This window comes from Poecile atricapillus, chromosome 3 (assembly GCF_030490865.1).
Source record: "Poecile atricapillus isolate bPoeAtr1 chromosome 3, bPoeAtr1.hap1, whole genome shotgun sequence".
NCBI lineage: Eukaryota > Metazoa > Chordata > Aves > Passeriformes > Paridae > Poecile > Poecile atricapillus.
The window spans coordinates 77,435,780-77,448,311 of NC_081251.1; the positions used below are offsets into that span (position 1 = coordinate 77,435,780).

The 12,532-nt window shown below is 36.0% G+C and overlaps 1 protein-coding gene across 1 annotated transcript in view; it reads left to right on the plus strand.

The window, feature by feature from the left end:
* PRKN (parkin RBR E3 ubiquitin protein ligase) overlaps positions 1 to 12,532 on the plus strand; it is a 700,273-nt gene that overhangs the window by 224,299 nt on the left and 463,442 nt on the right. Inside the window, exon 3 of the mRNA XM_058836200.1 lies at positions 966 to 1,206. Within this exon, the coding sequence (XP_058692183.1) occupies positions 966 to 1,206 (241 nt within the window). The remainder of the gene's footprint in view (positions 1 to 965; positions 1,207 to 12,532) is intronic.

The window sequence follows — 12,532 nt, forward strand, 5'->3', positions numbered from 1 at the left end:
AATCTTTCTTGAAGGACCTTCATTAATGATAGGTCTTTTAAAATCTCTTTAATTTCTAGTTCTGACATAATATTTTGCTTTTCTGTTCTGTATTGTGAAAATGCTGAAAAAGTTGTGAAAGACATGCTGATTTATCATATATGAACCTTTCATGAGATCCTTATTTACCCAGATATTTTCTAAGACACAAAATCTGGAAATCTGGATCTAAGGATCACCTCTGATGACGACTGAAAAGGAGGAGAAGCTTCTGTATATGTGAGGCAATAAAATGGTCTCATTTGAGGCTAAAATGACTCGTAGTTCTTTTGCTTTATCATGAAAGACTACAGCACTCATGAGATCTTCCACAGGCTTTCTCTAAATCTAAAGTCAGCAGTTAAATGTAATTTTTGGAAAGAATGGGAAACTCATGCTGAGTCTACATCTACAACCAGATTTAGACTGAAAATTACATTATGGAGAAGAAATAAGTATCACTCTTCATCAGTAGCATCATCTTTCCTATTTCTGATTATAAATATTTTGGACTAACTTGTTCATGAACTCTCAGTGATCATCAAGTTTGACCCAAAACTGCTACATGAAGAGTGTGTTTCAGCATTATCTGTGCAAGCGCCTCTTTAAGTGTTGAATATTCTTAGTGCTTGATTTAGTAGTGCTCCCTCTGGAGATCTTTTACTTTGTGCCAATAAACCTGACTTATTTAGAGCTGTTGGCTCCGGTCCACTCTTTCTTTGTTAAACGTTTAGCTCTTGTAAGTGTTGTGACCCTTTTGGCAATGCAAGTAATCCTAATTCCAGCAATTTACACTTGTCACTTTGCTTTAAACTCCATTACTGCACACTGAAATTCTCCACAAAATTGTTTGGAGACCATTTAACAAATAACAAGTTGGAGATAGAGGGATTTTGTCCATTATGTTACAATTAATTATTTATAGCTGTTTTGATTTTGTGTTGCAGAACTGTGACCTGGCCCAGCAGAGCATTGTTCATATTGTTCAGAGTCCACAGAAGAGCAGTCATAACAGGGAGAAGACAGAAGATAGCTGTGTCGGAGGTGTTCCAAAAGCCTTGAAAAGGGAACCTGAGAGTTTAACTCGCATAGATCTCAGTACAAGCATCCTCCCTTCAGTCTCTGCAGGGTTGGCAGTTATTCTGGATCCTGGAAACAACAGTGTATCACTTCCCTCTGAAAAATCAGGTAATTCAGTGACTTAGTACATTTCAATATACATTTCTAAACATGTGTCTTTTTCTTTCTTAGGGTAAACAGTTCTACTTCCATACCACAGGGAAAAAGCCCCCAAAATATATGGTTTATTTGATTTATTAAACAAAAAATACAACAATATTAATGTGATAAGCATCTGATGTGTCTTCTAGCAAAATAATTTTGCTTTGTGGATAAAATTAGTGATTTCTTGTGTTACTCCTATCTCTAACTTGTATTATGCTCATATTTTTGTAAATTATTATAAGATGGCAAAATCCCCAGAGGTCTATGAGAAGGCAAAATATAGTCTCTACAAAATTTCCATTATAGAAGTTTTCTTAACTAGAATGTTGGGCAGCTTATGCCTTGCAAATGTGTTTAATCTGTTGTGATGCTTTCACACCCATAAATTTTATAAAAAAATATTTACAATTGATTAACGCTTTTTGTAGGTTTGCTGGCATAACACCTGATGGTGATGATTCATACTATGGACATTTGTACTTCTTCATCCACCAAATGATTATTGAGAGTATCTTCATTGTGAAAAATAATGTGAAGCACCAGTTACTGCAAAATGATCCTACTGACACTGTGTTGCCCCAGTGAAGATACATCATTCTGTGCAATACCAGATTCAGTTGTGATTTATCATAATAGTCCATCAGAGATGTCTTTTTATAGAGAGCAGTACACAAATACTCTTTTTGCACAGTACAGAAGGTAATAGCAAACATACGTATCCAGAGTACAGAAGATAAATTGTGAATATGACAAGAGATACTCTGTGACTGCCCTGGCAACAGAAATCATCTTGCTTAACAACATGGCTACTAAAACTGTTAAAATAACTTCTAAAGAATTTATTAAGTAGCTCATGCAGAAAATATACAATCCATGGGAGGGTCACAGAAGTATTCCACAACTGACTTGGTCAACCTCTCACTGCCAACTAATGATGAATGAGTGCAGTTTAGGAGCAAATTAGTACCCAGCTTAATGATCCACATCTCCCAATCTGAATGAGTAATGAGATAAGAGCATGCTAATTTAAACCGGGTAAACTGGGGACAGAGCTTCAGCCTGGGCTTACTCTCTGAAGCAAGGCAAAAGTGTGAGCTTTTAAACATTACCACATATTTAGTTTTTCATTACTGTACACGATATGTAAAGGGATTTAATAGCTGTGCTTGACATTACAGGATAGTTTATATATGTGTAAGGACTTTTAAAATAGGTCATTTGACATATTTTCCATAGACTACAAACTCTGTGAAGCCAAGAACAAACTGATAGGTGTCATCTGTTGTATCAAATATTTTCATGGCAGAACACATGAGGACAAAATGTATTGATCAAATACCTGGGTTAGTTCTTTCTGTGATGAAGTTAAAAAGGCTTTTTATCATAAGAAGAAAAAGAAAAAGAAAAAAAAAAAGAAGAGCCACTCTAATGACTGATTGTTCTTTGTGGAAAGATGTAAATAACAAGTACTTTTTAAAGGCATGTTAACTTCTTTCCTTGTTTTGATTCTAACTATTAAAACTTGTCCTTTTTTTCTGTTCAGCTCCACCCATTTGTTCAATATGGGGAGCGATATTTTTTGTTATGAATTTGCAGTCACTTAAAAAAAATATTCCAAAGAACAATTTTGTAGTAAGCTTTACTGTGCAGCTAGGAATTCCTTTGGCATAAATGAAATGACAAATATTGGTGGGAATGAGTGGCTGAACAAAGCAAGTACCATGGCTGGTAGCTGAATTTACACTTACCAAGCTGTGGTCTTTGGAGATGAATGATTGTGATGATCAGTCTACAGCAGCAACCTAGACAGGTGAGTGAAGAATAACCTTTAGTTTTCTGTGTGTAGATGACAAATTTAAATATTCCATTTAGAGGCAAAGGTTTAATTAATTGATTAAATTAATATTATTTAGTCTGACATGCTACACAGCTATTCCGTAATTGCAGCAGTAAACACTGCGACTTCAGGTCTTTCTGAAGCCTAAGTTATTTTTATTTGTTATGCTGACCCCATGTTCCTTCCCTGATTTTGTTTTATTTGCCCTCCTTTGAAGTCTGAGGAAAAAGGTTTGTGGTAATTTTCACATCACAAGAGCATCTCCCAGAAGCTTTTGCAGTATTTGACTGCAAAAATAATATTTTTGAAGTGAATGCTTAGAGGCCAAAATGTAAAATTTTACCAGACAAACCTGGGGAGAGGCTAACTCTTGTTGTGCTGTACTGCTACTATAAAAGCAATATACTTTGGTAGTATGAGCTGCTGCACTTGATGAGACAAAAACCCTTATGGCCTGCCTGTGTGTCTCCACCAAGGGTATCATTTGCTCCTTGCAGAAGCATGTAACAGGACATCCTTCTCACAGCTCACCCCCACTCCTGTGTGAGCAATGAAACCAACTTATGACTGGTCTGGAGATGCATCTTACTTGCACTGTTTTTTAGACAACAGTATGTTTCTCTGTGAGAAATTCAGAAGTTTGAAAGTCATTAACAAGCTGAAAAACATACAAAAATGGATCCAAATAATCTTCCCATCAAAGAATTCCCAGTTTCCTGTCTTTGCAGACAAAAGTAGCAGAAATGCCTTTTCTCCTCAGTTTTTTTGGTTTTGCTTTGTTGTTGTTTTTCTTGGGGCATTTGTTTGTTTTTCTTGTTGTTTCTTTGTTCTAAAAACATTGTGTGACTTCTGGCGTATAAGTAAAAAAATCTCAGCACAGGACTTTCATCCCATCTCATCCCATCCAAATTTGCATCTGTACAATATCTGGAACAAAGTGCTTTATTAAACACAATGTAAGTAAATGAAACTGTGATCCATAATGATTGCATGTCAGCAGATACATGTATAAGATGAAGAGATAATGGTTGGACTTGATAACCTGAGAGGTCTTTTCTAACCGTAACAATTCCATGATTCTCTGATTTCTACCTGAAAACCAATGAATCGGTAAGACATAAGGGCTTGTATGACTCATCTGCTGAACAAGAGAATGCATCATGATTTCAGATTCCAGAAAGCCAAGAGAATATTTGGAAATATAAACAGAAAACAGAATGGAGTGGCAATATGTGTTTTTCTCTGCTTTTGACACTTGCATGACTAAAACTAGTATAGCACACTGTTTTGAAGTCTAAACTGTTAGAAGGTTCAGGAGAAGAGTAATGAGAATCCTATAAAAGTGCACATCATGATTAGTTTATATTTGTTTTGGCATCTGTGGATTGGAAATTTGGTAATGTGGGAATATTAGATCTTACCAGCTATCTTAGGATTTTAGCTCTCATTATCTAGAAAGTGCAAGCCAACAAATACCCCACATGGATTTTAACGTGCCAGGAAATCAACTACCAATGCAAGTTATTGTATCTTCTATGTACAAGAATTCTCCATATTTGTCCATTTAAAAAAAAATAGAACATTTTTCTGAAAAATTAAGATAGAACTTAAACCTAGAAGTAGTATGGATAGTGCTAGGCAGGAAGTCAGAATGCAAAATCCCATTCCATCCCTTTTTAAAATTAAGACTGATGTCAAGCAAATTTGTAATATGAAAAAAATAGAGCTAGTTCAACAGAATCTGTTTTCTGTAAGATGACCTGAATGTTGTTACTTATGTAATTCCCAGGTTAATCCATTGTCAGCTGGTTTATTATTTTGTCTGAATCAAGTAGATGTGGTCATCATTTAGGGTTTTTTTTATTTTCAACTTTTAAATAAAGGTTCATCTGGTCAGTTCCAAAAAAAAAAAAATCATGGTGTTCTTTAGGTAGACTGTTACAAATGCTTGCATGCAAGGCACCTCTGTTTCTTTATTTTTCCATGTTCTTCTGTTCACAGAAGAGTTAATAAAGTACTGGTATATACTGACTTAGGTGTGTCAAGCTGTAAATTTTAGCAAAAGGAGGGATTGATTGTTTTCCGTCTTGTTAAGAAATGCTCTGCCAAAACTTAATATATGTTAAAACTTCTTGTCTTTCCAAATAATGCAAGTATCAGTTAAGGCAGATGAAACTGTCATTACCAACACCTCAGTATTGTTAGTGATGCACGAAGTGATGAACTGGTGCCCATTCCATGTAAGAGTCTGATTCCATGAAAGAGACTGGAAAAAACACTTGTAAGGGGAAGCCACAATTTAGGGTGTGGCTAGTCAGATCTGTGCCTACACCTGTGGCAGGCCCTGATGAACAATAAAACCAATATCAATGTAATCATGGAAATTGCTGACATTGTACAAATAGTTTTTGAATAGTATTCTGATGACTGTGTGTTAAAAATTCCTGTGACCTGTAATTGATATTACACTTTATTATCATTCTTCTACTCAAAAAGCCTAAAAGGATAAAAATTTTTATGTCAAATTTGTTTGAAGTAAATGAGAAGTCTAAACTCCTGAAGTACTTTAAAATCACAGTTTTATAGACCTTATATTCTCAAATTAGATACAGACTGGACAGGGTTATGATGTACATCTACTTCCCTATTTGCACGTGGTGTTAGGCTGAGTGCCACTACCCAGTACTGAGCTGAGAACAACTGCAGCTATTTCTTATCCCTTTTTGATAATTTCATCAAAACATGAGCACTCATCCATTCAAAATGGCTTCCAGCGTGAAAAGAATGTTTTTATTGTCTGCAAAAATGTGAAGCTTGTGGACCTAATATTGCTTTTCTGTGTTACAAATACAAATATCTAAGAATTTACTATTCCCTTAAAAGCGATAAAAAAGGATTCCTAAAATTTCTCATGTCATTTCACTGCAGTTTTTTTTTCCCCTTTGTCATGTATACAAATAATTTATTGCTTAATGATAACATTTATTAATTAATGAAATATACGTTAGATACATGGTATTGTAAATCAGTAGTTTGGAGAAGGAAAATCGTATTCTGTGCAATTTACATTTAGTAATTAGGCCTTTTTTTCTAGAGTTATCAAAATATTGTTCTAAAAATAAATTCCCAGTGTTTATACTGACCTTTCTTAAATTTCTTGAAATATTAATACAGCATTTCCTGGTGCTTACATGATTCTTACCAGAGTCTTCTTTCACAGACATCCATTTGAATAAGATTCATATTGCTGTACAAGAAAAAGTAGTAAATTACTTAATATGCAACCAATGTATTGTTTCAGTAGACATATTCTAGTAACTAGTTAGGTTACTATTTATTTTTGGATTTCATGCCCTAACAGTTTACTTTTGATTTAGAATTAAAATACTTTTAATTTAAATGAAAATTCACCAAGCAGAACATTGTGATTTAGCCTATATTTGATTCAGATTTTTTATAATATATTATTTTGCAAATTTTAAAATATTAAATGCAATACTAATTTGAGGACCAATCTACACCCAGAAAAGGGAAGGTATTAACTTATCTTTTTAAGAAATGCAGAATAAAATACCAACTCAGAAATAATGTACTAGTCCTGATTTTAACAAATAATTTCTGGGAAGCAAGGCTGCATTTGCCTTCATTACACACTGTAAATTTACTGTATGTACAATTCTGTTTTAAAGTTCAAAACAAATTTTTACAAAATTCCTGCATTGACAATTGCCAGTGATTAGGTCCAGCACATTGCTAATTGCTATCACTGTGCATTCATTACATACATTAAACTATTAGACTTTCACTGTTAGACCTATTATCTTAAATTTTCTGTCAATGTACAATGCCATAACCTGATGCCATGTTCATTGCATTGATGCGTTGTAGTCACAAATTTGAGTTCATTGGGCCTGCGAGCTCATTTAAAAGCGAAATTGGAATTAAAGCACTTGTCTTCCTTCCTCTCCATTTTTCCTTTCTTATTTGATAGTTTTATGCTACTGTCCCTGTCCTGAATCTCCTTTGTGCTCTTCACTGCTTCCATTGTTTTTTGTTTTGCCAGCTACCTTTCATGGGTGTTCCATACCTGGGAGACATTCTACCCATTTTTAGTCCCTTATGCATGTTTTGGTGCTTTTTTACAAGATTTTGTCACATGGATGCCTCCTGAGACAACGATGTGTGCAGCTACACAACTCTTTGTTCCTCTGGTAGTTGCTCACGGACTTGATGTAAAATGCTCACATCTTTTGCCTGACTAGATTTTCACGGTGTTAGAACATGTTTTTCAGAAGTAACCATCTTTTAAGTATCTGCATCTCAGGTCTAAAAATCCACATGTATTAATAGAAGAGTATGGCAATAACATTTTCATAGTGCAAAGACACATTGGATTTAATTTTAACTCAATTGCACTAAATATTTCCTATGTATTGAATGAGAATTTTTCAAAAATTTTAAGTTTCCAAGCTCTCTGGTAAGTGTTGTATGACAAATTGTTGAACTGTGATCCATATTTGAAGCTGTGGGATCCAGATGAGTTTTTATTGATGGTCCAAAGAGACAGCAATAAAAGTGCTCTAGCTCCACTTGTTTTTGATTTCTGAAATATATTGCAGTCATAGAATCATGGAATTCTTTAGGCTGGAAGAGACCTTAAGGTCCTTAAGTCCAAAGGTTAAGACATCACTACCAATTCCACCACTAAACTATGTCCCTAAGTGCCACATCTGTACTTTAAATACCTCCTGGAATGGTGACTCAACTCCTTCTTTTGGCAGCTTGTTAACATCAGTATATATTAAATTATCCCTCTTGATGCTGTACTTTCTTGGATTATTCTCTATGAGTACGTTCAAAGGTAGGGAAGGCATGCCCCTAGGAAAATGCTTCCTGTTAAAAATAGGATAATGTTTCTGAAACATTATCTGTATTTTGATGCACAGCAAAAAAGAGGTTTTTTGGATACAAACCACAAAATCACAGAATTGCTATTATGCGAGATCAAACATATTGCCTATCTAAATCTAGTTCTCTTCTTTTAATACGTTACTGTTTTGTATACAATAATTCAAAAGAAGAAAAAATGTTCTTATTACAGGAATTGTTATTTAGAGAAGGAGTATTCCCCTTTTCAAATAATCACCCATGTACCTCTGTCTGATTCTTCTTCGTATTTGTTTTCTGGGCAAGTTGACAAGAATGGTAATGGTATTTTCTCTTTTGATCTTCATTGGAAAAAAATAGTCTCCAGTGTCAATTCAAGGGTTAATTGGAGAAGAGAGGGAGAATTTTCAGCCCAGAAATTAACTATTACTAATTCTGTCAACATTTCTTTTAAGAGAGTTAAGCTTAAGAAAACTATTCAGCTTCCAGTAGGGTTATAAAAATTTGTCATTACAAAGTCCTTGGAAGTTTGCTCTTATGTATATTTTATCTTCTTTTAGGGTTATTAACCCTTGACAATTCACTGCTGCAATACTTTCAAATTCTATATATAAAAATTGATATCCCCTCTTCACCTTCTAGCAACAGCAGAATGTGATTTTATAAGACATTAGCATAATGGAACCTTTTCAATAAAATGATAAATTGAGCCCATTTCAGAAAACAGAACGCACACTTGATAATTTATTGCAGCCAGTGCCATGCTAGAGACCTCATTCATATCATATGCTTTTAACACTGATGAGAATGGTGCCTTTTTCCCATCACACCTTGCATGTCTGTGAAATTAATTTGAGAGGAAAAATGTAAAAGATGCTCTTTTCTAATAGAGGCTAAAGCTCTTCCAGGAATGCTTATCTTTACATGACATAATTCTCTCTCATGAACGTGTCTAATTATTGTTTTTAAAGGCCCTTCCATGTTAGTTGAACAGTAGTAGCATTGCTGACTCCCCTGTGTCAAGGGGTGGGGTGTGTGTTCTTACAATGCATTTTGATTGTTTATGGGGGACAACATGAATGGACTTTTTTTGGCACTTTTGCAAGTGCGTCACTTTATATACTTTATATATACTTTCTATATACTTTATATATGCTTTATATATAAAGTATATATACTTTATATATTCTTTATATACTATATAACATGGAGGTGACATTTGTAGGTGGAAAAAATTATCTACTGATTAAACAAAACTATGCATTTTATGTTTTCCAGAATAATTGTTGGCATGAATTTATTGCTGATGCTGCTAGGAAAAATAGGAAAGTAACACTTAGGAAACATCTCTTATGCATAAAAACATTGATAATAGAGTTTTAGGGTGATTCTTTTTTGACAGCAAGAGCCCAATTATGAAGCACAAGTAAAAATCATAAAATCATAGAATGGTTTGAATTGGGAGGGACCTTAAAGGTCATCTAGTTCCAACCCCTCTGCCATGGACACCTTTCACTAGACCAGGTTACTCAAAGCCCCGTCCAACATGTCAGGGATGGGGCATCCACAACTTCTCTGGGCAACTTGTTCCAGTGCCTCACCACCCTCACAATAAGGAACTTCTTTCTTATATCCAGCCTAAACCTACCCTCTGTTATTTTAAAGCTATTCTCCCCTGTTCTATCACTGCATGCCCTTGCAAAAACTCCCTCCCCAACTTGTTTGTAGTCCCCTTTAGGTATGGGAATGTTGCTATAAAGGTTCCTGGAGCCTTCCCAACTCTCTCAGCTTGTCTTTACAAGAGAGGTGCTCCAGACCTCTGATCATCTCCTTGGCCTTCTGGATCCCCTCCAACACATCCGCATCCTTTTGCTAGAGGGCCCAGAAGTGGATACATGACTCCAGGTGGTGTTTCAGGGGAACTCCTATGGGAGTGCAGGGGGAGGATCACCTTCTTTGCCCTGCTGGCCATGGTTCTCTTGATACTGCCCAGGACAGAGGTGGCTTTCTGGGCTTTGAACACAAGCTGCAGGTCATCTTTTCATCCACCAATGCCCCCATGTTCATCTTCTCAGGGATGTTCTCAACCCGTTCTCATCCCATGCCCAGCCTATGATTGTGCTTGGTTTTGCCCTGACTCACGTGCAGGGCCTTGCACTTAGCCTTGTTGAATTTCATGAGGTTTGTGTAGACCGATCTTTCAAACGTCAGGGTTCCTCTGGATGGGATCCTTTCCCTCCAGTGTCTAGACTGCACCACAGCACTGCACCATTGTTCATGTCACCAACAAAGGTGACCCATGAGGAACACCACTTGTCACTGGTCTCCACCTGAATGTTTCATTCTACCCGTCCGTGCCTTTGCCTTCTGCCACTTGGGTGGTACGTTTGGAGCACTTACTGGTAAAGACTGAGATAAAAAAGCTACTGAGCATCTCAGTCTTCTCCATGTCCTGGGTAATCAGTTCTGCTAGTTTTTTTTTTGAGCAGCCACATTTTCCCAGTCTTCCTTTTACACTGACCTACCTATATAAGCTTTTCTTGCTGTCATTGACATTCCTGAACATGTTTCAGGGCTTTAGCTGTCCTGACCTGATCCCTGGCTGCTTGGACAATCTCTGTGTACTCCTCCAAGGCCACCTGTCCTTGCTTCCATTTTGTTTCAGTTTGTCCAAGAGTTCTGTATTCATCCATGAAGGCCTCCTGACTTCCTCTGTGATGGGATTCATCACTCCTAATCTTGACAGAAGTGATCCTTGAGTATTATCAAGTTTTCTTTTTCCCCTCTTTCCTCCAGGGCTTTATCCCATGGCATTCTAAGAATGCCTAAAATTCGTTAAAAAAAACTCAGTAGCTGCTGCCAGTGTGCAGCGTAGTGCTTGCACTACATGGTCACTGTTATGAGCTCTTAGCACTCAAAATGACAGGAATCATAGTCTGTGCACAAGTCATGTGCTCAACATTCATTAATGTCATTGGGAGCTCTGCTCACACAGCAAGGACATTGGAAGAACAGACCTATTAAAAAGGCTTGATCTACAGAAAGTAATTACATGGAGGAGATGAAGAAATTCTGTTGATAGTAGAAGGTAAAAAACCAGCTTTGCAAAACACACCCTGCTTTCTCCTTATAAATACAAATAATTTTGGTGGGACTAAATTTGAACTTCTGTGAAAGAAAAAGATCATTGTATCTAGAAGGGGAAGATTCTCTGGTTTTGGTGTGGTGACATTTTTTTGTTTTGTTTTGGGCTTTTTTTTTGTCAGGGGGACAGATTTGTTTGTTTGTTGTTTTGGTTTTTTTCAAAGGAAAATGATCATTGTAGGAAAATGTACAATTAAGTCAGAAGTTCTAATTCCTATTCACAGAAAAGCAGAATTAAAGTCAGTTCATGCTCCTACATTGCTGTGCCAAAAGTCTTTAGGATTTTACATCAGCTTTGTTTTGGTGAAAATTTCACATTTTCAGCACTGCATGAGTGACCATTGTTAGCAGTGCCAAGGTAGTGACCTTCATGTCCATTCACAATTCTCTTCACAGACTGCCAACTGGGATTTCAGTTGTTTTTATTAATTCTTTGTGCCTCTGTTTTTTTGTCTTTGTGTTTGTTTGCTTCTTTCTTTCTTTCTTTTAGAGAATATCTAATAGAAACTGAGATTCTCTCGTCTTTATGTGGATTTCCAAATACCCTTCAATGGAGGGTTTCTTTCCTCCTACTCTGAGATACATTGGACCTTTTGCTTAAACCTTTTTCCTTCTTACACATTGGTCATGAAACAACACTGCCTACATTATGCCCAGCAATTAAGATTTTATTAAGATGCATATTTAGCAACATTTATCATTGTTTGCAATTGATAAATATTTTCTATAAATTTCTGAAATCTTGGTATTATTCTATGGGATCTATTGGCACTGGACAGAAAGTTTGACCTAGATAGGTCAAAGCCATCACATTATCAAACTGAAAGGAAATCAAACTAAGAAAATGTTTTCATTTCATCTGCTTTTTGCATAGGAGACAGAATGCTACAGTGGCCTGCAAGCGAAACAAGAATATTTCATAGCTGGATTTCATGTGCTGTGGCACCAATTTTTTGTGCAACTACTGTCTTAGAATCAGTTTCCTTAGTGAGGTATCCAGGATCTGGAATTTCTATTTAATCATCAATCTTAAGATTCAAAATACCATTTTCAAATGCTAGTTCAAAAAAAATATGAATCTTTATATGTACTGATACACCTGAAACTGTATCTTACAACCCCATCTGCACTGTTGACATCTCTGTGAGTATTCAGCCTTAGGTCTTATCTTGAGAACATGATGTATTCTCTGAGTCTATAACATATTTTCAGTTCTGTATTATTAATATGTTAGGAGTTACAATCAACTACTGCTATAACTGGTATTTGCAGATGAATTCTTCAGATTAAGTTTTGACAGTCTGCCTGCCTGTAATGTTTTCTGCATTTCTGAAATAGCGTACCTGCAACTACTCTGCAAGTCCATGCAAAATGCAAGCCCATGTGGTAGAGATTGAGATAGAGATTATCCTCCCACTCAAC